The 25,328-nt window shown below is 43.5% G+C and overlaps 1 protein-coding gene across 1 annotated transcript in view; it reads left to right on the top strand.

Annotated features, from left to right (window-relative positions):
* LOC132406188 (solute carrier family 12 member 2-like) overlaps positions 1 to 25,328 on the top strand; it is a 75,846-nt gene that overhangs the window by 41,371 nt on the left and 9,147 nt on the right. The window contains exons 11-22 of the mRNA XM_059991506.1: positions 208 to 315; positions 948 to 1,071; positions 1,692 to 1,793; positions 2,877 to 3,032; positions 7,229 to 7,328; positions 9,016 to 9,127; positions 9,227 to 9,367; positions 13,038 to 13,144; positions 13,840 to 13,919; positions 19,321 to 19,380; positions 20,586 to 20,702; positions 21,843 to 21,954. Coding sequence (XP_059847489.1) covers positions 208 to 315; positions 948 to 1,071; positions 1,692 to 1,793; positions 2,877 to 3,032; positions 7,229 to 7,328; positions 9,016 to 9,127; positions 9,227 to 9,367; positions 13,038 to 13,144; positions 13,840 to 13,919; positions 19,321 to 19,380; positions 20,586 to 20,702; positions 21,843 to 21,954 — 1,319 coding nt within the window. The remainder of the gene's footprint in view (positions 1 to 207; positions 316 to 947; positions 1,072 to 1,691; positions 1,794 to 2,876; positions 3,033 to 7,228; positions 7,329 to 9,015; positions 9,128 to 9,226; positions 9,368 to 13,037; positions 13,145 to 13,839; positions 13,920 to 19,320; positions 19,381 to 20,585; positions 20,703 to 21,842; positions 21,955 to 25,328) is intronic.

Below are 25,328 nucleotides of genomic sequence, written 5' to 3'. Positions count from 1 at the left end.
TTCAGCAACAAAAAAAAAGATTGAAATCCCTCAGTTAAGTTGCTGCTGTGTTGTATCCTGAAGTGTTGTGCATGCATTTAATTAATATGTCAAATGTTGCTGTGGTTTGTGTTTCAGTTTTGACACAATCTTGGCGAACAGCGACAACTTCAGGTGCTGACATGTCACATACTCAAATTTTGTTTTCTCCCTTTTGTTCCACTTGAGGTTATGACCATGTTTTCAGCGTTTGGGCCCCTCATTACCGCAGGGATTTTCTCAGCCACCCTTTCGTCGGCACTGGCCTCTCTTGTTAGTGCACCAAAGATTTTGCAGGTGAGCAAAATAGATGCTGGCTGATAGCTTTTTGCCAAATGTGCAGTGGCAGCACATAATAACATTCTTACAACCAACGATGTGCTCAGATTGAAGGAGATGGTCACAATGAATGCCAAGATGGTTTGCATTGGCAAATTGACTTGTTTTGCATGAAAAAACTGCAGATATTTTTATGAAGAAATATGTAATTTGATCTTTTTTTCAAACTATGGAAAGTAAACCATTCTTTTCAATTCACACTGCACTGAATCATTTAGTATCCATTGGGGTTGTACTCATGGGTAACCTTTGTTGTCTTTCATCAAACAAAGTTAGAGAATACAGCCCTTCTCTCTGAAATTTCAGAAGGATTGATTGACAGTAGAAATTCACAAATGATTGTGGCCACTGAACTGTTGAGTGATCTCATATATGGCTATTGAAACGTAGAACTCAAGTAGATCTTGGGAAGTAAAACATTCATTAGGAGGCAAATCACTCTCCTCCACTGATTAAGACTCCTAAATGCAAGAAACTATCTAAGAGGGTAAGGAGCCCATTGTAGGTTGGTTGGTTCAGAAGGGAGCACACTAATAAATGTTTTTGAATGTCTGAAGGGCATTGTTTAAACTAGTACCTTCTTCTCCTAGGCGCTGTGTAAGGACAAGATTTACCCTGGACTCCACTTCTTTTCAGTTGGTTATGGGAAGAATAAGGAGCCTTTGAGAGGCTATATTCTAACATACTTTATTGCATTGGCATTCATCCTGATTGGTTAGTCAGCCTACATTTTTTATATTAATTGGACCTTATTACTGTGGGCACAACGAGTTACCATGAATGTTAAATGGGTGTTGTACTGGAAGTGATATTACCTCTAATCCCATACCTCCACTAGATGTTGATAACAAACTGTTTTGGAACAAGCTTCAGATAGATAATTTAGGGATGAGTCTATTTTTAAAAAAGGAGCAACATTAAGCTTCAGATCCATTTCTGGTTGACTCGATTTCTCAGAATACCTGATCAGGACCCTGGTGTCACAGGATTGTGATGATTAGATAATTTGGTTAGCCTAGAGATAATCCATGCCTACCAAAGTAATAAGAGGTGAATTTTACATTTCAGGGTCTGGGAGTGTGGGGAACAAGTGATATGGAACAGATTTTGGAGAGAGAAGGAAAATACATGTTACATCATTTCCTGAAGCAAATCATAATCTACCTATAGTTTAGATTGCATGAAGAAAATTAATTGGTACTACAGGCTTGGATTGCTCATTAACTGATCATTCATTAACCTTTATCCGGTTTTTAATTACCACTGTGTCCTATGGGAGATTTGATCCTGCTTACTGACAAAAGGCGCTAACCATTTCTTTCCTTTGTTTTCAGCTGAACTGAACACAATCGCTCCCATAATTTCCAACTTTTTCTTGGCATCTTATGCTCTGATTAACTTCTCCTGTTTTCACGAGTCATTGGCTAAATCTCCAGGTATGGAATAGTGGATAAAGGTGTAGTAATTACTGTTTCTGCAGTTTGTCTACTTCTTGTGGATTCAGTAATAATGCATGATCATTGCAAAAAGTTCTTGGCAGACTTTTAGATACTTGTCCAGACTTATCCACGCTTGGGACAAGAGAGGGCAGGTCACTCGCAATCTATGTGTAAGGAGTGTATTGTACTCCATCTACTACGCAGAGGAGAGGTAATCATTGGGAGCCCCATCAGTCAAAGCTAGCTGAAATTGATTGAAAAACGCCCAGTTAAAGCCAGTAAGCTGCCTTTCCTTTATCATCATCATGCCAATTCTGTGATTTATCTCGATGAAGCTTTTCCAGTTGAAGTGAGTATACTCTCTCGATGGCTCAGGGTTCTTCCTGTGCTGTGTCACGAGGTTTTGTGTTCAAATCTCGGGAGACAAGTTAAAACTGAGAAGGTTAAGAGTGCAGAAGAACATCTGTCAAAAAGGACAAAATCTGAAACGAGGTGCCATCTATCAGTGTTGAGCCAGGCAGAAGAAGTGGTTTGAGATACAGTCAGTGCTTTGAGAGCAGAGTTTAAGGTACATGGTGCAAAGAATGCTTGATGGATCAGGAGTGAGGATATCAGCCTGTGATATCCAGCCAGCCTTCTCCTGCAGGTTATTCTAACTCTTCTTTGTGTTCTCATCTTTCCAGCATTCTAACTATACCCTTGAAGAGCACCATCACCTCCCCAACCTTTTATAACAGCCCACCTTAACAATGACATTTAAAAGACATTTCTGTGATTTCTTATGCTTCCTCTTTCCATACTAAACTGTGCAGTCTCCTTCATGTTGTTAATGCTGGGCAAGGTCTATTTGATGTGTAGAATTTTCAGAATCTATGTTTATTCAGATTATGTGATTCAATACTGACATACTTTGCCTCACAAAACCCTCCTTCACCTCCTCCTGTTAAGCTCTTACCAGAATATCTTTCTACACATCAATACATGCTTCGTTAAAGAAACTGGTGCCCAGACCTATGGAACTTTACCAAAACTGTTCACTATAATTAGGTGGTTCTTTTGTCTCTTCGCTCTATTATACAGGCTGGCGCCCCGCGTTTAAATATTACAATCTGTGGGTATCCCTCTTTGGAGCAGGGCTGTGCTGTGGAGTGATGTTCCTCATTAACTGGCAGGCTGCACTGCTCACCTGCGGCCTCACCCTGAGCCTTTACATTTACGTTACCTACAAGAAGCCAGGTAAGAGGCTGCAAGGCAAGGCACACCAGAGGCATAGTATGTCCCGTATTTCTAAAGCTCTCCACTTGCTCAAAGGGGAGCCGCAGAAATACCATTGAAATAGAATCATAAATAGCATCCTCCTGGTTAAAGAGGAGAGTCCAATGAGTTGAATAACTTGGCCATAGTGTGCTACGCCCTCAGTAAATTACCTCTGTCTCACTCCCTGTATTTTCCTATTTCTCTGATGTTTAGAATCCCTGTTTGATGAATTTAATGAACTATCTATAGCTGATGCATTGTGTGCATAAGGCTCAACAATCTGTCTGTTACTGTTGAATGAACTTTTTCCTCAGTTGCATTATGGCAGACCTGAGACTCATATCAGATCAACAGAATAATGGGGTCAATTAAGCCACCTTTCCACACCTTACCCCATTTCCACCAGTGTCCTAACTCTCCCACTGAAGGGTTTGTCACACTCTGGATCCCTTCTGGACTGCAAAGTTATCCCAAGTATATATTGGCCTGTCATTTAAATGAGCCAGTTCACCGGATTGTTAGCTGTGATAACACTTCCCGTGTCTGAATGTATACTGTTACGATATGGATTTAGAGTGCAGAGCAGGTGAGAAAAATATTTGAGGTAAGGGAGGCTTGGGACTAGAGCTGGGAGGAATTACAAGTAACAAGATTTCAGAGCAGTCTTTGGAAATTGATGTATGGGCAAGCACCAGAGGATAAAGCTGTTCTTAACAAACTTGGTCACTACGTTTTTTAAAAAAAGTAGTTCATTTAGCATGCTACCCTTTGGAATAATTCTGAAAGCTGTGAGGAGCTGGAGCAACACGCACGACACGCTGGAGGAACTCAGCAGGTCGGGCAGCATCCGTGGAAATGAGCAGTCAATGTTTCGGGCCGAGACCCTTCATCAGGACTGAAGAAGGAGGGGTGTAGGGGCCCTATAAAGAAGGTGACGGGAGGGTGGGAAGGAGAAGGCTGGTAGGTGCCAGGTGAAAAACCAGTAAGGGGAAAGATCAAGGGGTGGGGGAGGGGTAGGCAGGAAAGGTAAAGAAGGAATGTGAGGGGAAAGCACTATGGGTAGTAGAAGGAGGTGGAACCCTGAGGTAGGTGATAGGCAGCTGGAGGAGGAGGCAGAGTGAAAGTGGGATGGGGGAAGAGAGAGGGAGGGAATTACCGGAAGTTGGAGAATTCGGTGTTCATACCAAGGGGCTGGAAACTACCCAGATGGTAGATGAGGTGTTGTTCCTCCAACCTGAGTTTGGCCTCATCATGGCAGTAGAGGAGGCCATGTGTGCACATATCCGAATAGGAATGTGAAGCAGAGTTGAAGTGGGTGGCAACCGGGAGATCCTGTCTGTTGTGGTGGATGGAGCAGAGGTGCTCGATGAAGCAGTCCCCCAATCTGCGTCGGGTCTCACTGATGTAGAGGAGGCTGCACCGGGAGCACCGGATGCAATAGATTACCCCCACAGACTCACAACTGTAGTGTTGCCTCACCTGGAAGGACTGTTTGGGGCCCTGAATGGTGGTAAGAGAGGAGGTGTAGGGACAGGTGTAGCACTTATGCTTGCAGGGATAATTGCCAGGTGGGAGATCCATGGGGAGGGTGTTGTGCATGTTGCTTTGACCCCAGCATCTGCAGAGTATTTTGTGTTTGAGAAGGTGCCAGAGATGTGACGCTCCTCAAGTTCTCCACTGGAGTGTGCCTTCCAATTTGATTTGCTTTCTGTTGGTTTATTATTGTCACATAGACCAAGGTACAGTGGAACATTTGCCTCGCATACTGTCTATACAGATCAAATCATTACACGGTGCTTTGAGCTAGAATAATGTAAAACAATAAGAATATAGAATGACGTGTCAAAGCCGGCACAGAAGTGCAGTGCAGGTAAATGAGAAAGTGTAAGATCATAATGAGGTAGATTGAGGCTAAGAGTCCATCTTATCATACGGGAGGTTCACTCAGGTGTGGTAGAGGCTATTCTTGAGCCTGGTAGTATAGGCTTTCAGGCTTTTGGTATCTCCTGCCTAATGGGAGAGGGCAGAAGAGAGAATGTCTGGGGTGGGTGGGGTCTCTGTCTCTCCTTGTTGCTGTTTCATTAAAGCAGCCAGCATAATCAGTGTCCATGGAGGGGAGGTTGGTTCCTGTGATGGGCTGAGCTGATCCCACAACTCTCTGCAGCTTCTTGTGGTCACGTGCAGAGCAGTTGCAATACTGAGCCGTGATGCATCCAGACTATACGTGTTTTGTGGTGCATCGATTAAAATCAGTACAGGTGGACGGGGAGAGACACAATGTCTTTAGTTTTCTGAGGAAGCTGAGGGTTTGTGGGCCTTCTTGGCTCTGAGCAGTTGGACTGGGAAAGGCTGTTGATGACGTTCACTCCTGGGAACTTGAAACTCTCAACTTCAGCACCTTTGATGTAGCCAGGAGCACGTCCGCTGCCCGTCACCTTTCTGAAGTTGATGACTGGCTCCTTCGATGACATTTAGGGAAAGGTTGTTGTCATGACACCATGACATTAAGCTCTCTATCTCCTTCCTGCACTCTGACTCACCGTTATTTGAGATACAGTCCTCTACAGCAGTATCATCTGCAGACTTTTGGGTGGAATTAGAGCAGAATCCAGCCATGCGGTCACATGAGTAGAGGGTGCGGACAACCTTGAGGAGCATCATGGTGGAGGTGTTGCTGTCCATTCTTATTGAGTGCCATCTGTTGGTCAGAAGGTCAAGGATCCATTTATAGAGTGAGGCATTGACTCCCAGGGTCTAGAGTTGGTGATGAGTTTGCTTGGAATAATAATATTGAAGGCAGAACCGCAGTCAATAAACAATACTGCTGTATGATGTTCCAAATACTCCAGAGATGAGTGTAAGGCCAGGAAGATGGTGCCTGCCACAGTTCTGTTTCAGTGTGGATGAATTGCAGGGGTTGAGTTTGTCTGGAAAGTTGGAGTTGATGCGTGCTATGACCAGCCTCTGGAAGAACTTCCTGATGGTAGATTTTATAACCACTGGGTGGAGTCATTAAGGCATTCTACCTTGTTTTCCTTGTGTACTGGGATGTTGGTTTCTAAAAGTTGGGGGGTGGGACCCATAGCCTGAATCAGGTAGATGTTAAAAATGGGACATAAGATAAAAGAGCAGAATTAAGCCATTCAGAGCATTGAGTCTGTTCCACAATTTGATCATAACTTATTTATCTTACCTCTCAATGCAGTTCTCATACCTTCTCCCGTAACCTTTGAGACCCTTACTAAACAAGTTTGGTGTCCTTGCTAATAAAACATGTCTGCAAATAGCCCCACCAGCTGATCCGGACAGGATCTAAGGACATGACAAGGGACAGCATCCGGGCCCAATGATTTCCAAAGGTTCACACTCCAAAAAGCTGATCTGATGTCTACAACAATAACTGTAGATTCTGGTGCACTTGGGACTGCCCAGGTGGGTGGTGACATACTCGTTCCTTTCTGTTCAAACGTGCATAGAATGTGTCCGGCTCCTCGGGAAGGGGTGTGCAGTTGTGGGTGATATTGCCTGGTGCTGTTTTGTAATCTGCTATGGTATGTAAGCCCTGCCACAGCTGTCATCTGGATGGCTTGTTAAAACATACTGACTCCACACGTTCTCAGTCAGCTGCGTGTACCTGCATACACTAATTTCATAGACACACTGCATTGTATTGGCACAGCTATCAGGGCTGCTGTCTCGCAATGCCAGGGTCCCTGGTTCAGTCCGATCCTCCAGTACATTTTCCCCGTGACTGCTGAGTTTGCCCTGGGTTCTTTGTTTTCCTCCCCGATCCCAAAGACATGTAGGTGGGTAGTTTAGTTGGCCACTGTAAATTGGGGGGCGGGGGTGGAAGAATCTGGACGGTCTAGATGGGAATGTGTGGAGAATATAAAACAAAAGTGGGATTTGTGTAAATGGTTGGTGCTGACTGCGTGGCCCAAGGGCCTGTCTCTATGACCTGTACTCCGTCAGTCCAGCTGCACTTTCTTGCAGTCAGTGGGGCACATCCTATACACCCCACTTCTAACATGAGAGCTCTAACTGGTTGTGGGTCAGCAGGAGGTGGGTTGAGTGTTGGAATGATCATTTCTGCAGTCAATTTTCCTGAAGATTTGAAGTTCGTTCAGTTCTGACACTCTGAGGAGGATCTCATACTGACTCTCTGATATATACAGATGTGAACTGGGGCTCATCCACACAGGCCATGACTTACCTGAAAGCCTTGCAGCACGCCCTGTCCCTGTATGGAGTTGAAGATCACATAAAGAACTTCAGGTAAGCACATTTATTACAGGAGCATTCGAAATGCAATGAGCTCAGGTATACCTTGTCACTGTGCTCATCAAAGTGCAGAATTGCCAGGGCTGGTGAACTTGGCCCCTCCTGCTTCCACTCTGCTTTAAATTTGGTTAAAGTTCATCATTGAACTCACACAACTTTATGTTGTGCAGCCAGTGGAGCTGCTGCCTGACATCTCCAGGTTCATCTGGACCTCCGGTGATGCCTGTGTGAGTTTAGTCATTTCTACCTGTGATGTGCGTTTCCCTGTGGTGCTCATTTCCTCTCATATCCCAAAGGTATGGTGCTGGCTCAGTTAATTTGATGCTGTAACTTACCGCTGGTGAGTATGTGAGCGGTAGAATCTGTTCATGTAAGACATGGGCTCCTGATGCTCAGCACAGACTCAATGGGCTGGAGGGCCCATTTTCATGCTGTCTAAAATAGAATAGCACCATTGGATATAATGTTAAGCAGGACTGCAAGAACTTACAGCCATGTTGTCTGTCAACTTTTACTGAGCTCTGCTTTCTTCCTGTAGATTTTGTATCTTTCCTCTTCAGGTCCTTTCCAGCTTTCCTTTGGCCTTAGCCTCATTCATTACATGGAAGGACCTTGCTTCCTCCAGTGTCCTGAAATTGCAAGAGGTCATTCCTCCTTCTCACAGTAAACCCCTACCACTGACTGCCCACCCAGAGAAAGTTGTGCTTACTCTTCATCAAAGGTCTATCACCTTTTTTTCTTTTTTGCTCTGGTGGGAATGGCATCTGCTGCTCAAATTTCTCCTTTGAAATGCAGTTTCCAACCCCGACATTAGTCTGGGGAATCTCCTTTGGACACTCACTGGATTTGGCACTCCTTTCTAAAACAGGGCTTGAAATTGCAGACTAATTGCTGCAACTTCACTTTAACACTCCATTCTCCTGTTCACTGAAGCAAACTTATTCACCTTCTGTGGCTTCACCTACCTTCACCTTATGTTCATGGAAAATATTTGAACCTTTAGGACTCTGTTCATCAACATCTTTTGTAATTCCTACATAATGCAATTACTAAAATAATTGTCTGCGTATGAAATGACCATTTGACCAACTCCATGAATATTTTACTTTTATGCAAAATATCTCTTTTTATTAAATTTATTCTCATCAATTTAAATTTGATTCTTTTCACCCACAAAATCGGTTGCTCCTTGTTGATAAGGTGCAGGCTGGTGAGTCATGATGGCCATTCACCTCTCTGCAGGATTTCCTCTGCCTCCCTCCTCATAGATGCTGTCTGACCTGCTGAGGATTTAAAAACAAATTCCCCCTTCTTTTTAAAACCTTGCTTCCCTCTCTTGAAGTATTGTGGAGAATTTTGGTTTTCTTTGCTAAGAAAGAATATATTTACCAGAGATGGGAATCAGCAAGGACACTACAGACTAATTCCTGGGATCATGAAACTTGGAAGTTTGAGAGGGGTGTCTAATTGAAGCTCATAAAGTTCTGGCTGTGTTGAACAAACTAGAAGATGTTGACCTTGAGCAGATAAGGTACAGTGAGGTTAAAAAAGTTGATGATACAGGAGAGCTTCTTGGATACTGTTTGCTGCCCCCACCTGGTTTCAGAGTACAGTAGACGTGGAATTTAAAGTTAAATGAATTGCTCTGAGATGAACATCTCCATGCCTTTTGCCAACCCAGGCCACAGTGTCTTGTCCTGAGCGGACCACCATCATCACGGCCAGCCCTGGTGGACATCACGCACGCTTTCACACGAAATGTTGGCCTCATGATCTGTGGACATGTTCATATGGTATGTGTAAACTTTCCTACCCCTCATTTACCCACAACACCCATTGAAAAGCTATGGCGTGCTGAAGCAAGGATTTGATACAGTTCTTTCACCCAGTAGGAATCCCAGAGGCAGGCACTGAAGGAAATACCTGGAAATCAGGTGAAATACCAGAGATGGTTGGCACAATACAAGAAGAAGGGATTTTATTCAGCAGTCTATGCTGAAGACCTTCGGCAAGGTGCAAGGTGTCTACTCCAGGTAACCAACCTCTCCAACTCTTCATAAATAAAAGCAGAAAACGCTGGGATCTTACAACAGCTCAAGAAGTATCTGACAAGGGGTCTTTGATCTGAAACTCTAATTCTGCACCTGCCGGCCCTTTTAAATATTTCAAGCATTTTCTTTTTTATTTCAGATTTTCGCATTTAAAGTATTTTTGATTTTGGCACTTCCACTTTTCCATGTTAATATCCTCAGATGTTTTAGCTCCTTATTATGACTCTTACATCCTGCTTAAAACTTTCTATTCCCACCCTCAGCCATATTGCATACCTTTGTACGCTAACATAACACACGATACCATCTCAAATTCTCCACTCTCCGCTCCTCACTGTAGATTTCCTACAAACCCCATTTCCAGGAAAGTTGGGATATTTTCCAAAATGCAATAAAAACAAAAATCTGTGCTATGTTAATTCACGTGAACCTTTATTTAACTGACAAAAGTACAAAGAAAAGATTTTCAATAGTTTTACTGACCAACTTAATTGTATTTTGTAAATATACACAAATTTAGAATTTGATGGCTGCAACACACTCAACAAAAGTTGGGACAGAGGCATGTTTACCATTGTGTTACATCACCTTTCCTTTTAATAACACTTTTTAATCATTTTGGAACTGAGGATACTAATTGTAGTAGATTTGCAAATGGAAATTTTGTCCATTCTTGCTTGATATAAGACTTCAGCTGCTCAACAGTCCGTGTCCCTGTTGTCTGATTCTCCTCTTCATGATGTGCCATATATTTTCAATAGGAGATAGATCTGGACTGGCAGCAGGCCAGTCAAGCACATGCACTCTGTGTCTACAAAGCCACGCTATTGTAGCCCGTGCAGAATGTGGTCTGGCATTGTCCTGCTGAAATAAGCATGGACATCCCGGGAAGAGGCGTCGCCTTGATGGCAACATATGTCTCTCTAAAATCCTAATATACGCCTCAGAGTCAATGGTACCTTCACATACATGCAACTCACCCATGCCGTGGGCACTGATGCACCCCCATACCATCACAGATGCTGGCTTTTGCACCTTTCGCTGATAACAATCAGGATGGTTGTTTTCATCTTTGGCATGGAGAACTCGACGCCCATTTTTTCCGAAAACTAGTTGAAATGTAGACTCATCTGACCACAGCACACGGTTCCACAGTCTTTCAGTTCGTCTGAGATGAGCTCAGGCCCAGAAAACTCGCCGGCGTTTCTGCATAGAGTTGATGTATGGCTTCCTCCTTGTGTAATAGTTTCAAGTTGCATTTCTGGATGCAGTGATGGACTGTGTTTAGTGACAATGGTTTTCCAAAGTACTCCCGAGCCCAGGTGGCTATAATTGTCACAGTAGCATGACGGTTTCTTAGGCAGTGCCGCCTGAGGGCTCAAAGATCACGCGTATTCAACAGTGGTTTCTGACCTTGCCCTTTACGCACTGAGATGTCTCTGAATTCTCTGAATCTTTTCACAATATTATGTACTGTAGATGTTGAAAGACTTAAATTCCCTGCAATCTTGCGTTGGGAAATGTTCCTTTTGAAATTTTCTCACAAATTTTGGCACAAAGGGTTGATCCACAACCAATCCTTGCTTGCAAAGTCTGAGCCTTTGATGGACGTTACTTTTATACCTCATCTGCTACCAATTAGCCTGCTTAATGTGGAGTCTTCCAAACTGGTGTTATTTGAATATTTTGTGCACTTTTCAATCTTATTTTAACTCTGTCCCAACTTTTGTTGAGTGTGTTGCAGCCATCAAATTCTAAATTTGTGTATATTTACAAAATACAATTAAGTTGGTCAGTAAAACTATTGAAAATCTTTTCTGTGTACTTTTGTCAGTTAAATAAAGGTCCACGTGAATTAACATATCATAGATTTTTGTTTTTATTGCATTTTGGAAAATATCCCAACTTTTCTGGAAATGGGGTTTGTACTTTGAAGTGTAGGTTTCCTGAGAGCTTGCTGATCTTGGGCACTTCAGCTTTGTATGTGCCCTGAGAATTGGCACTGGTAAGATGTACAACAGTAAAAGACATTACAGAAAGCCCGCTTCTGTCTTTCAGCAATCCTGTATGTCCCAAGGACACTTTCTAATAGCAGTCACTGGAAAACTGCATGATTTCCTGATACAAAGATACAGATGCTAATCACTGAAGTCCTTCCATAGTCTTGCTGTATCAAGAATGGACTGAACATGCTTTCTGGCTTAGCATTGGACTGTGCGGAATTGTATATCTGTAGAAGGTTGGGGCGCCCATGATAATTGTGTCTTCCATAGTTGGCAGTTGCAATGATTATGGGGACTGGAAGCCAGGGACAAAATGACATGGTTGTATCTCCCTGAAGCATCTGAGCTGGATCTATTCCAGGGGTGGGCAAACTTTCTGACTTGAGGGCCACAAAGGGTTCTAAAATTTGGAGCAGATGGACGGAGTGTTTTGGTAATACATCTCATAAGAGAAAATAAAATATCATGGGATAAGTAGAAAACATGTGTTTTAATTTCAATTGAAAATGAACAAAAGCATTACAACAAAATATCTGTCTTTGAAGTCCCATGGTATTTAGCTATTTATTGAAATGACTTTTAAAACACTGAAAATTAAATGAATAAAATACAGCTTTTTTAATAGTAACAGTTATTATTTTAAAGCACTGAAAATTCTGTTATCCTTCAAGATATTATCATCATCACTCTCCTCCTGACTGTCTTTATTTCAAAAACGGTAGGAGATGCAGGTCTACTTGTCCTGCTCCTTCTTATTCAATTGTCCCCTGTGCCAAAACTCAACAACGACCCGCACAATGACAGAACAGTGACAGCGCGCCAGTATGCGGAGCGCGTTATTTGATCTGGAGCGCATTTTTTATTTTGAGAACGTACGTGCACCTGCGCACTACTCATGTCCATCACTTAACAGAAATGACATGTAACATGTAAGGCTTATTGAAAAAAATATTTTCAAATGCATTTTTTACATAACACAACGAAGAAACTTATTTTTAATTTCAGTGGGAACAGTGTTGTTGGTCTCCCGTTTTAGCCAGCGCATCAAAGTCTGGATTTAGTTTTGTTGTGGTGATTCTCAGGATGGATCTGAGGTGTTGGTCAGTTAACTTGGATCTGCGGCTGGCTTTGTTGATGTTCATGACGCTGAACGCCTGTTCACACAAATAGGTCGAGCCGAACAAAGAATAAAGCGCAAATGTGGAGTAATACGCGGCACCTCAACAAAGGTCAATGTGTAGCGGTGTGCTACATGCAGCGCTAAAATTATGACACGGAGTCAGTAACTGCAGTCGAAGAAAAAAACTTTATTCGAAATCCCCAGCCTCACTTTTAAGCCTCCCTCAACCTGCCCCCCCTGCGCAGAGGCTCTAAAGCTCTGTGCTCGCAAATCCCCGCAGGCTATCTCCCTTAGCCGGAACGCTGGCTAATTGTGAGCAGGTTCGGATGTGCCAGGAAATGGGTCGCCACAAATGTATATAGAGTGCGTCATCTATTGGGAAAACGCCAGAATTGCGGGGAAGAAACGTTAACAAGGTTTATTAATATAATTTCATCAAGTTCTGCGGGCCAGATTAAAAAGCTTAACGGGCCGCATATGGCCCGCGGGCTGTAGTTTGCCCATGCCTGATCTATTCTCTGTTCCACAGGCCGTGGGCCTTGGCAGGATGAGACCTAATACTCTGGTCCTAGGCTTCAAGACAAATTGGACTTTGACCAGCATTGAAGAAGTGGATTGTTACATCAACATTATCCAGTGAGTACCGTCAGTCACTGAGTTTAATCTAAAATATTTGTCTCCTGTAACCCTTCCCAACAGAGAGATCCTAACAGAATATCAAACAGCTGCCCATTCAGTGAGTCTGATGACTGAATGCGGAGTCGGCCAGTGAAACCAATGGATCACAGGGATGGGAAAATGCAAGAAGAGCAAATTAGAGCAACTTGTGTTCAGTGAGAAACCAATCAATGTTGGCAAACAGGTCTTCCTGGAGACCGGGTTCATTAGTCACAGAGAGTAAACATGCAGCCATGGGGTGATGTTCACCAATTCCTGCTTTGAATTCTGAGTTCTAAAAACACAGGGAGATGGAGATTTGCACCCGGTTTGTCAGCCAACCGCCCAACTGCACACATGCATTTAATGCACTACACTGCCTTCCCACTTTTTTAAAGAAGAATAATTTACAACCAGACATTATTTTCAGATTTAACTATTCACAAATTCTGAGTCACTACCATCTTCTCAGAAGAACTTCTGTCATTGATGTTCTGAGCACCCCTTGACCTGCAGGTGATTAAAATCAACGACTCAGTTCAAAAGTGTTGTTGTGTTGTGTTGTTCCTGTAAATAAATTTTATGATAAAATGATTTCATTGAAATGGAGGAAGTGCTTTTATTTACCGTGTGGTACTGCTTGTAGTTTTAAGTGACATTATTCTCTTCCTCAGTGACGCCTTTGACTTTCGGTATGGAGTAGTGATGGTTAGGCTTCCAGGGGGACTGGACATCTCTCAGTCTCTGGAGCAAGGTAACACCAAAATACTGGATGCCGTGGGTGAACAATGTAGTCTTTGGGGTAACTGTAAGTCTGTGTCTTTGCTATAGCTTTGCTCACAATTGAGTGCTGGTAGCGGGTGCGCTTTATTTTTGCTGGTGGGGAGAGGGGGGATTGTTGCTCGCCGCCGCTTACGCGCGGAAGGGAGGGGCTGGGATGAGACTTTGGGGTTCTAACATTTAACTGTCGTTCATTCTTTGGTGCACTCCTCTGTTTTTGTGGATGTTTGCAAAGAAAAAGCATTTCAGGATGTATATTGTATACATTTCTCTGAGATTAAATTGTACCTTTGAAGGTGATAGGTGAACTGGAGGGGGTCTAAGTGTGGCCTAACCATAGGCCGGAGCTGCTCTAGAACAAGTCTCTCCAGGATCTTCATGATGTGGGAGGTCAATGCCACCAGTCTGTAGTCATTAGCGCCACTGGGGTGCAGCATCTTCGGTACAGGGATGAGGCAGGATGTCTTCCACAGCACAGGAACCCCCTGGAGATTCAGGCTCAGGTTGTAGACATGGTGAAGTACTCCACATAGCTGGGGGGGCACAGGCTTTGAGCATCCTCAAGTTACATGCTGTTATATCCTAATCGCAGGATGTAACAGGATCTGTGACTGTTGTGCCAGGGTATTTGTGCCCGAGGCTCATGTGTATCATTGTAGAGAGGCATTTGTGGAGGAGTATTGATGGCACTTATTGTATGGGGGTATTTATGGGTGATGACTAGGCAGCTAATCATAATGAAGACTTGGGAGTCAGAACAACTCATTATGTAGGGGTATTTGTGAGGGGTGCATATCTTCCTCTCATTCTTGGGGCCGGAGTGTGAGAAATGTGAGGCGGAACAAGTGATAAGGAGGACACATGTACAGAGGGATGGTCTGACAGAACATGGAGTTAAATGTGTTGAAAGAATAAGTAAATTTAGGAAGGACAACAAAATTCTAGGGGCATATAGCCCGATGGGAGTTCGGGGAGCTGGGTTAAGCACAATAGGCAGCGATTCAAACAGAGAGAGGAGAAATCAGCTAAAAATTCTATATCTGAATGCACGAAGTGTCAGAAATAAGGCGGATGAGCTTGAAGCCCAGGTAAGCCCAGGCGAATGGGTAACTATGATGTTGTTGGGATAACGGAGACATGGCTGCAGGGAGATCAGACCTGGGAAATGAATGTACAAGGGTATACGTGCTATCATAGGGACAGAAATGTGGGCAGAGGGGGTGGGGTGGCCTGTTGGTGAGGAATGAGATTCAGTCCTTTGCAAGGGGGTACATAGGGTCAGGAGAAGTAGAGTCTGTGTGGATAGAGCTGAGGAACAGTAAGGGCAAAAGGACCCAAAGGGTGTTGTCTACAGGCCACCATACAGTAGCATGGATATTGGGTGCAAGTTGAATAGGGAGTTAACATTGGCATGTAGCAAAGGTAATGCTGCAGTAGTTATGGAGGATTTAAACATGCAGGTGAACTGGGAGAATCAGGTTGGTGCTGGACCCCAGGATAGGGAGTTTGTAGAGTGCCTACGGGATGCATTCTTGGAACAGCTTATATGAGAGCCGACCAGGGACAAGAATATTCTGGATTTAGTGTTATGTAATGAACAGGATTTGATAAGTGATCTCGCAGTAAAGGAGCCATTAGGAGGTAGTGATCATAAAATGATAAGTTTTTATCTGCAATTTGAGAAGGATAAGGGCAGCTCGGAGGTGTCAGTGTTGCAGTTGAACAGGGGAAGCTATGGAGCCATGAGGGAGGAGCTGGCCAAAGTTGACTGGATGGGTAGCCTAGCAGAAAAGACAGTGGAACAGCAATGGCAGGTATTCTTGGGAATAATGCACAAGGTGCAATATCAGTTCATTCCCCAGAGAAGGAAGGATTCAAAGGGGGGAAAGGGGCCACAGTGGTTGACAAAGGAAGTCAGAGATTGCATAGCATTAAAAAAAAGGAAGTATGACAGAGCTAAGGTGAGTGAGAGGACAGATGATTGGGAAGTTTTTAAGGAACAACAGAACTTAACTAAAAAGGCAATACGGGGAGAAAAAATGAGGTACGAACGCAAGCTAGCCAGGAATATAAAGGAAGTGAGACAGAGAGAGAAGAGCACCCCTGTGGCCGTTCCCATCAAAAATAAGTATACCGTTCTGGATACTGTTGGTGGGGATGACCTACCAGGAACAAACTGCAGTGGTCCTGTCTCTGGCACTGAGGTTGGACCCTTGACTAGGAAGGGGAGGAGGGAAGAGAAGAGAGTGGTATTGATAGGGGATTCTATAGTCAGGGGGGCGGATAGGAGATTTTGTGGGGATGATCGGGAGTCTCAGATGGTATGTTGCTTCCCTGGTGCCGGGGTCCGAGACATCTCAGATCAGGTGCAGGTTTTTCTCGAGAGGGAGGGCAAGAATCCAGATGTTGTCCATGTAGGGACCAATGATGTGGGTAGGATGAGTGAGGGGGTCCTGCGTAGGGAGTTCAGGGAATTAAATGCGAAGCTGAAGAGCAGGACCTCCAGGGTAACAATCTCAGGATTGCTACCTGTGCCACGTGCGAGTGAGGCAAGGAACAGAAAGATTATAAAGATTAATACGTGGCTGAGCGGATGGTGCACGAGGGAGCACTTCAGGTTTGTAGATAATTGGGCTTTGTTCTAGGGAAGGTGGAATCTGTTCCGAAGGGACAGTTTACACCTGAACTGGAGCGGTACTAACATTCTTGCAGGGAAGTTTGCTAGTGCTTCTTGAGGGGGTTTAAACTAAATTTGCAGGGGGCGGGGATCCAGAATGTGAGAGAGGATAGCGAGAGGAAGAATAAAAGACAGGTGAGTGACTACACATTAGGAAGGAAACGGTGATGAGAAGACTGATGGGACTGAAGGCTGACAAATCCCCAGGTCCAGATGGTCTGCATCCTAGGGTACTAAAGGAGGTGGCCCTGGAAATTGCGGATGCATTGGTAATCATTTTCCAATGTTCCTTAGATTCAGGATCAGTTCCTGAGGATTGGAGAATGGCTAATGATATCCAATTTTTAAGAAAGGAGGGAGAGAGAAAACAGAGAACTATTGACCTGTCAGCCTGACAACGGTGGTGGGGAAGATGCTAGAGTCCATTATTAAAGATGAAATAGTGGCATCTCTAGATAGCAGTGATAGGATTGGGCTGAGCCAGCATGGATTTACCAAGGGTAAATCATGCTTGACTAATCTGTTGGAGTTTTTCGAGGATGCAACCAGGAAGTTAGACGGGGGAGATCCAGTGGATGTAGTGTACCTCGATTTTCAGAAGGCATTTGATAAGGTCCCACATAGGAGATTGGTGGGTAAAATCAAAGCTCAGGGCATCGGGGGGAAGACATTGACATGTATAGAAAACTGGTTGGCAGATAGAAAGCAAAGGGTAGTGGTGAATGGGTGTTTCTCGGAATGGCAGGTGGTGACTAGTGGGGTGCCACAGGGCTCGGTATTGGGTCCACAGCTGTTTACAATTTACGTCAACGATTTGGATGAAGGCATTGAAAATAACATCAGCAAATTTGCTGATGATACTAAGCTGGGTGGCAGTGTGACATGTGATGAGGATGTTAGGAGAATTCAGGGTGACTTGGATAGGCTGGGTGAGTGGGCAGATACTTGGCAGATAACATTTAATGTGAATAAGTGTGACGTTATCCACTTTGGGAGTAAGAACAGGAAGACAGATTATTATCTGTTAGGTGTAGAGTTAGGTAAGGGAGAAATACAAAGAGATCTTGGAGTCCTTGTTCATCAGTCACTGAAGGTGAATGAGCAAGTGCAGCAGGCAGTAAAGAAGGCTAATGGAATGTTGGCCTTTATTACAAAGGGAATTGAGTACAAGAGCAAGGAAATCCTTTTGCATTTGTACAGGGTCCTGGTGAGACCACACCTGGAGTATTGTGTACAGTTTTGGTCTCCAGGGTTAAGGAAGGACATCCTGGCTGTAGAGGAAGTGCAGCGTAGATTTACGAGGTTAATTCCTGGGATGTCTGGACTGTCTTACGCAGAGAGGTTAGAGAGACTGGGCTTGTACACGCTGGAATTAAGGAGATTGAGAGGGGATCTGATTGAAACATATAAGATTATTAAGGGATTGGACAAGATAGAGGAAGGAAATATGTTCCAGATGCTGGGAGAGTCCAGTACCAGAGGGCATGGTTTGAGAATAAGGGGTAGGTCATTTAGGACAGAGTTAAGGAAAAACTTCTTCTCCCAGAGAGTTGTGGGGGTCTGGAATGCATTGTCTCAGAAGGTAGTGGAGGCCAATTCTCTGGATGCTTTCAAGAAGGAGCAAGGTAGGTTTCTTATGGATAGGGGAAACAAGGGATATGGGGACAAGGCAGGAACCAGGTATTGATAGTAGATGATCAGCCATGATCTCAAAATGGCGGTGCAGGCTCGAGGGGCCGAATAGTCTACTTCTATACCTGTTGTCTATTGTCTGTTGTCTATTTGTGGGGGCGGGAGGGGGGGTGAAGTGTTCTCTGTTGAGAGGTATATTGGTGGAGACGGACTCTGTTCCTTTACTGAGCTGCACATTGGCTGAGTTTATCTCCATGTCGGATACAAGCAGAGGTTGGAACCCCCTAAAAACATTATCAGTGATGTGATGAGTAAGTTCAGTTTATAGCTGGAAGCTTCTTAACAAAGTATCAATGGATTTAAGATGAAGTAACCTTAGCAACACACACTAAATGACAGAGGAACTCAGCAGGCCAGGCAACATTAATGGAAAGAGTAAGCAGTTGACATTTCAGTCTGAGACCCTTCACCAGGATTGGAGAAGAGGGGGAAATGCTCCTTTCCAGTCCTGACGAGGGGTCTCGACCCAAAAATGTTCACTGTTTACTTTTTCCAGTAGATGCTGTCTAGCCTGCTGAGTTCCTCCAGCATTTGTGTGCATTGCTTTGGATTTCCAGCATCTGCAGATTTGTGAAACAACCATAAGTTCTTTGTCTTTGGAGACATTTGTGTCTTGAGAAGGTGTTAATAAAAATAAACTTGGGTTTATTAAAAGAGCCACTAATTCCTCTATACCACATGTGGTAATTGGGTTTTAGACCTCCCTGTGCGGTAAAGGGAATTTCATGGTAGATCTAAATTTTTTTTCTCTTTCCATAGATGCTGTTTTCCCAGTGTTTTCTTTCATTCTCATACTCCTCATCTGCCCCTCTGTAAGATGGGGTTGGAGTGAATACGGTTAATTAAAGAGGAGACACTTAAGTCCACAATTGCAATTCCAACACTAATTTTGCAATTACAGCGAATGAAATTGCAATACCTTACCATTTATTTTATGCTTGAGAGTGGGTTGTAAACTGTTAACATGAACTTTGCTACACGTTATCATTTTGTTTTTCATTCTTAGAAAATCAGAAGGAAGTTGAATCTATGAATAGACCTCAGGCACAGCCACTCTTCAGCCCAGGTACCAAAGATCAAAAAATGATTTCCTGAAGTCATGTTGATATTCTCAAATTCTTTTGACATATGTGAGTTAAGAGAAATTTAAAGAGTTTTAAAAGTTTATAAACCTAATTAGTGATGAGAAAACACTTCACTTTCTAATCAGAAAGGATTTCTGTTGGCTTTAACTGTCTCTTCCTGCTTCCTCTGCTGGGTATCATCACCATCGCTTTCACATTCTCTTTAATCACTGTATCGAGAAGATATTGTGCTGTGTGTGCACCTTCAGGTACAAGCTGTATCTGGGAAATCTTCACTGTGAGTAGTGGCACATGTTTAGAGTTTAAAGAAAGCCTCTGCCCTTGGAGAATGGGTAGAGGTAGTCCATCATCAAGCCTGTTCATGCCTTTTTGAAGATAATGATTAGTCCAGCATCTCCTCAATAGTTCCAAGATTAGAAATGGACCAGGGAATGAGCAAGCTCATGGTGATTTAACTTGGACTTTATTTGATCTGGGGCTTGTTGATAGGGTAACTCGGCTTCTATTGAACCTTGGCTTCACTTGCATGAGGAAAATCTGCTGATGCTGGAAAATCCAAGGCAACACATACAAAATGCTGGAAGAGCTCAGCAGGCTGGGCAGCATCTGTGGAAAAGAGTAAACAGTTGATGTTTCTGGCTGAGACCCTTCATCGGGACTAATGATGGATCTTGCCTAAAACATCAACTGTTTACTCTTTTCTATAGATGCTGCCTGGCCTGCTGAGTTCCTCCAGCATTTTGTGTGTGTTGCCTAGGCTTCACATGACCTGGGGAAACTTCCACTGGCTCTGATAATAGCAGTTCTCCCAAACAACACCAAAGTGATTTCATCCAATTTAATTTTTAATTCTGTTTCAACCATTTTCAAAGCCAGATTTGAAAAAAAAAGAGATCAATGGTGTTTTAAAACAAATATTTTTGTGTATTTAACTTTCACACTGTCAACTCATTGAGATTGCTGTAGGATAGATTATTATATTAGACCAAACTCCAGGTTGTCTGTACACATCATTAGATTATGCCGAGTGTCCCCAGTGTCAAATTGGCAGCAAGTAGGGAACTCACTGCAGGAAGCTGGGGGTTTGTCTGACTGCCTTTAGCTTAGCCGTGTATGTCAGTGTGAGTTGGCAGGACATTGGAAGTATGATGTAATCTTTAAGGTAACCTTTACCTTCTAATGGCAGAAACTGAATATCAGTACTTCAAAAGTCACCCTCAAACTTTACCAGGGATTGAATCAATATTTCAAAAGAAACAGGGCAAAGGAATCATTGACGTTTGGTGGCTTTTTGATGATGGAGGTAAGATTTAATGTACACGTGATATCTTTTGATAAGTCCCTCCTAAATTCAATATTTTTGCATGGATTTAGAAGGTTGTCACTTGTACAATGAAGCACGCAGTGAAATGCATTGTTTTGTGTCAGTGACCAATGCAGTCCAAGGACTGGGCTGGGTGGAGGCAGCCTGCAAGTGTCGCCACACCTTCACCTCCAATATAGCATGCCCTTGACTCACTAACCTAACCGTACATCTTTGGAATGTGGAAGAAAACCAGAGTACCCGCAGGAAGCCCACGCAGTCATGGGGTGAACATACAAACTCCTTACCGACAGCAGAGGGAATCGAACCCGAATCAGAGACGCTGTAGATTGACTGCACTAACCACTGGGCTACTGTGCCACGGTGCTGCGGTTTGGAGCTGACTGAAGGTCCTAGTGCAAAAAAGCCAAAACGGAAGGCACCGTTTAAGGGACTAAAACATAAGATGCTGGAGGAACTCAACACGTCGAGCAGCAGCAGTTGGAGACGAAAGGACAGTCAACCTTTTGGGTGGAAACCAGTGTGGTTTGAGTTTAAAGAAAGGAGATGAACTGGGAGGATGGATATAGAGGTAATCCAGCACTAAACCTGTTGGCGCCAGTCCAGGCGGAGGGTCTGGACCAAAACATCGGCTGTCTATTTCCTTCCACAGATGCTGCCTGACTTGCAGAGCTCCTCCAGCATCTTGCATGTTGTTCCAGATTCTGCACTGTCTTGCTGTATGGGACTGATGGGGAGTTTTTTTTTATTAGGTGAGAAGGGAAAAAAACACGAAATAGCTATTCCACGTAGTTTATTCATGTTAAAATGTCCTCACCACAATTGCTATTCCTATTCACACTTCAGAACTTTCCACACAACGGCCAAATTGAAATGCTGTTTCCATCATCACCATCTCTACTGATACGTGACACAGTCTCTGACTACTGGGTCTCCAGTCAGTTGACTCAGTACCTTCACTCTCAGAATATCAGGTCCTTCTCCACTTGCGAGCCTGGGCAATTTGACCTTGGACGTACTGGAGAAATGGCCTGGGACTGCGATGGAAATGCTGAGGAAATGTTTGCGTGTACTCTGAGGCTTTGGTTCTTTTGTTAATATTGTTAACTTTATCATTAGGTCTGACCCTGCTTATCCCATACCTCATGAACATGAAGAAACAGTGGAACGACTGTAGAATCAGGGTACTTACAGCTGGCAATATCCACACCATTGATGATGACAAGAGAAGGTTAGAATCTGTGTGTAGTGCCTTTGCATTGTTTATTGGCTTCCCTCATAAACTGACTATTTTACAATTGACACCAATGTGTCAAATGGATGTAGCATGGAACCAAAAGACATAGCAGGAGAATTAGGCCATTTGGCCCATCAGATCTGCTCCATCATGGCTGATTTATTTTCCCTCTCAACCCCATTCTCCTGCCTTTTCCCTGTAACCTTCGACACCCTTGTTGATCAGGAAGCTATCAACCTCCACATTAAATATACCCAGTGGCTTGGCTTCCGTGACTGTCTGTGGCAATGAATTCCACAGATTCACCACCCTCTGGTTAAAGAAATTCCACCTCATTTCTATTCTAAACGGTTGTCCTATTCTGAGGCTGTGTCCTTTGATTCTAGGCTCCCCCATTATCGGAAACATCCTTTCCACATCCACTCATGCCTTTCAATATTCACTAGGTTTTAATGATGTGCATCCTCATTCTTCTAAACTCCAGTGAGTACATTTAGAAAGTAACCTTAGCCTCTATTCCTTCAATGAAAGTGCATGACCATACTCTTCCCTACACAATATTCCATCTACCGCTTCTTTGCCCGTTCTCCTAATCTGTTGAAGTCTTTCTGTAGACTCACTGCTTCCTCAACACTACCTGCACCTCCACCTGTAATTGTAGCATTCACAAGCTTAGCCAAAAGGTCTTCAATTATGCCATCCAGATCCTTACAATAGAACATGAAAATTAGTGACCCCAACACTGACTCCGCAAACAGCACTAGCTACTGGCAGCCAATGACAGCCCTTTATTCCCACTCTTTGCCTTCTGGCAGTCAGCTAATCTTCTGTTCATGCTAACACACACAAAATGCTGGAGGAACTTAGTAAGTCAGGCAGCATCTATGGACAGGAATAAACAGTTGACATTTCAGGCTGAGACCCTTCATGAAGACTCAGCTCAATATTTGTATCTTTCTTGGAATACCATGGGCTTTTATCTTGTTCAGTATCCTCAAGTGTGGCATCTTGTCAAGGGCCTTCTGAAATTCCAGGTAAACAACATTTACTGACACTCCTTTGTCTAGCCTGCTTGTTACTTCCTCAAAGAATTCCCACAGATTTGTCAGGCAAGATTTCCCCTTAAGGAGAAAATGCTAACTTTAGCCTATTTTATCATGTGCCTCCAAGTACCCTGAAACCCCATCTTTAATAATGGGACTCTAACATCTTGCCAACCACTGAAGTCAAGCTAACTGGCCTATAATTTCCTGTCTTTCAATTCTCAAAGAGTGGAGAAACATTTACAGTTTTCAACTCCTCTGGAACTATTTCAGAATTTAGTAATCCTTGAAAGATCACCAATGCTTCCACAACTCTTTAGCTACCTCCATCAGACCCTGTTATGTAGTCTCTGTGCCAGGTGAGTTATCTACCTTCGGTCCTTTCAGCTTTCCAAGCACTTTCTCCTTAGAAATAGCAACTGAACACATTGCTGCCCACTGATACTCTTGAATTTCTAGACTGCTGCTGGTGTCTTTCACAGTGAGGACTGAGGCAAGACACTTAATGAATCTATTTGCTCCCATTGCTCTCTCTGCAGTGTCATTTTGGTAGGAAGGATTGCATTCTGAGAACCAACAGCAAAAGAAAGGTTAGATAACCCCTGCTGGATTTGGAGTTAGATGTACAATCATTACATCTTACACAGATGTACAAAGGGTTAATATACGAGGAGTGTTGAATGACTCTGGACCTGACCTTGCTGGAGTTTAGAAGAATGGGGGGGGGGGGGGGGGGAGGATCTCACTGAAACTTATCAAATATTGAAAGGCCCAGTGGATGTCTCCTACAGTGGGTGAGTCAGACCAGAGAGCACAGCCGCAGAATAGAGGGATGTCCATTTAGAACAGAGGTGAAGAAGAATATTTTTTAAGAATGGTGAGTCTGTGGAATTCTATGCCCTAGACTGCTGTGAAGTACAAGTCACTGAGTACAGTATATTTAAAGTGGAGGTTGAATAGTTCTAGATTAGTCAGACGTCAAAGGTTATGGGGAGAAGGTAGGAGAATGGAGTTGAGAGGGATAATAAATGAGATCCAATGGGCAGAGTAGCCTAATTAAACATAAAAGGTAAAGTAGTATAGCACAGGAACAGGCCATTCTGCCCACAACTTTGAGTTGAACCAGCTAAAAAGAGAAAATCAGAACGCCCAAACACTAATCCCTCCCACCTACACCATGTCTATATCCCTCCATCTTCCTTGCATTCCTGTGCCTATCCAAACATCTCTTAAAAGCCTCCAATGTATTTGCCTTTACCACCATACCAGGCAGTGCATTCCAGGCATCCACGACTTTCTGAGTAAAAAACTCACGCCTCACATCCCACTTGAACCTACCCCCCTCACCTTCAATGCATGTCCTCTGGTATTAGATATTTCAATCCTGAGAAACAGATACTCCTTGTCTACTCTATCTATGCCTCTCATAATCTAATAAACTTCTATTAGATCTCCCCTCAGCTCCTGGCGCTTCAGAGAAATCCACCCAAATTTATCCAAACTGTCATGATAGCACATACCCTCTAAACCAGGCAGCATCCTGGTAAACCTCTTCTGCACCCTCTCCAAAGCCTCAACACCCTTCATATAATGGGTGATCAGAACTCTATGCAATAATCCAGATGTGGCCTAACCAGAGTTTTATAAAGTTGCAACATAACCTCCTGACTTTTGAATTCAATGCCTCGACTAACAAAAACAAGCATTCCGTAAGCCTTCTTAATCACTTTATCAATGTGTGTAGCCTCTTCCTGCTCCTACATCTTAGGGTCCGATCATTCCTCCAGATTTACCAGTCTGTGCCCCACCCAGTCAATGTTGGTCAAAGTTCAGTTATTATCAAAGTATGTATACTATATACACAACCTTGAGATCAGCTGTCACAAAACAAAGAAATGTAATTAGAACTCATTAAAAAAGAAAAACGTCTAACACCCAATGTGCAGAAAAAAACCTGAATCGTGCAAACAATAAAAGCAAGCAGATACATTCAGAACTTTTGCTTTACCAGCTTGATTGAGTTTTTTGACAAAGTGATGGGAGGGATTGATGAGGGTAGGGCAGTGGATGTTGACTATGTGGATTTTAGGAAGGTATTTGACAAGGTCCATCATGGGAGGCCAATCCAAAAGATTAGGATGTATGGGATCTGTGGCAAATGTCTGGGTTCAGAACTGGCTTGTGCATAGAAGACAGAGGGCAGTGGTTAAAGGGACTTATTCCTGCTGGATGTGCGTAATTAGTGGAGTTCCGCAGGGATATGTGTTGGGACCTCTGCTGGTTGTAATGTATATAACTGACCTGGATGAAAATGCAGTTGGGTGG

Source organism: Hypanus sabinus, chromosome 16, assembly GCF_030144855.1.
Source record: "Hypanus sabinus isolate sHypSab1 chromosome 16, sHypSab1.hap1, whole genome shotgun sequence".
Classification (NCBI taxonomy): Eukaryota; Metazoa; Chordata; class Chondrichthyes; order Myliobatiformes; family Dasyatidae; genus Hypanus; species Hypanus sabinus.
This window is presented reverse-complemented; position numbering and strand designations above follow the sequence as displayed.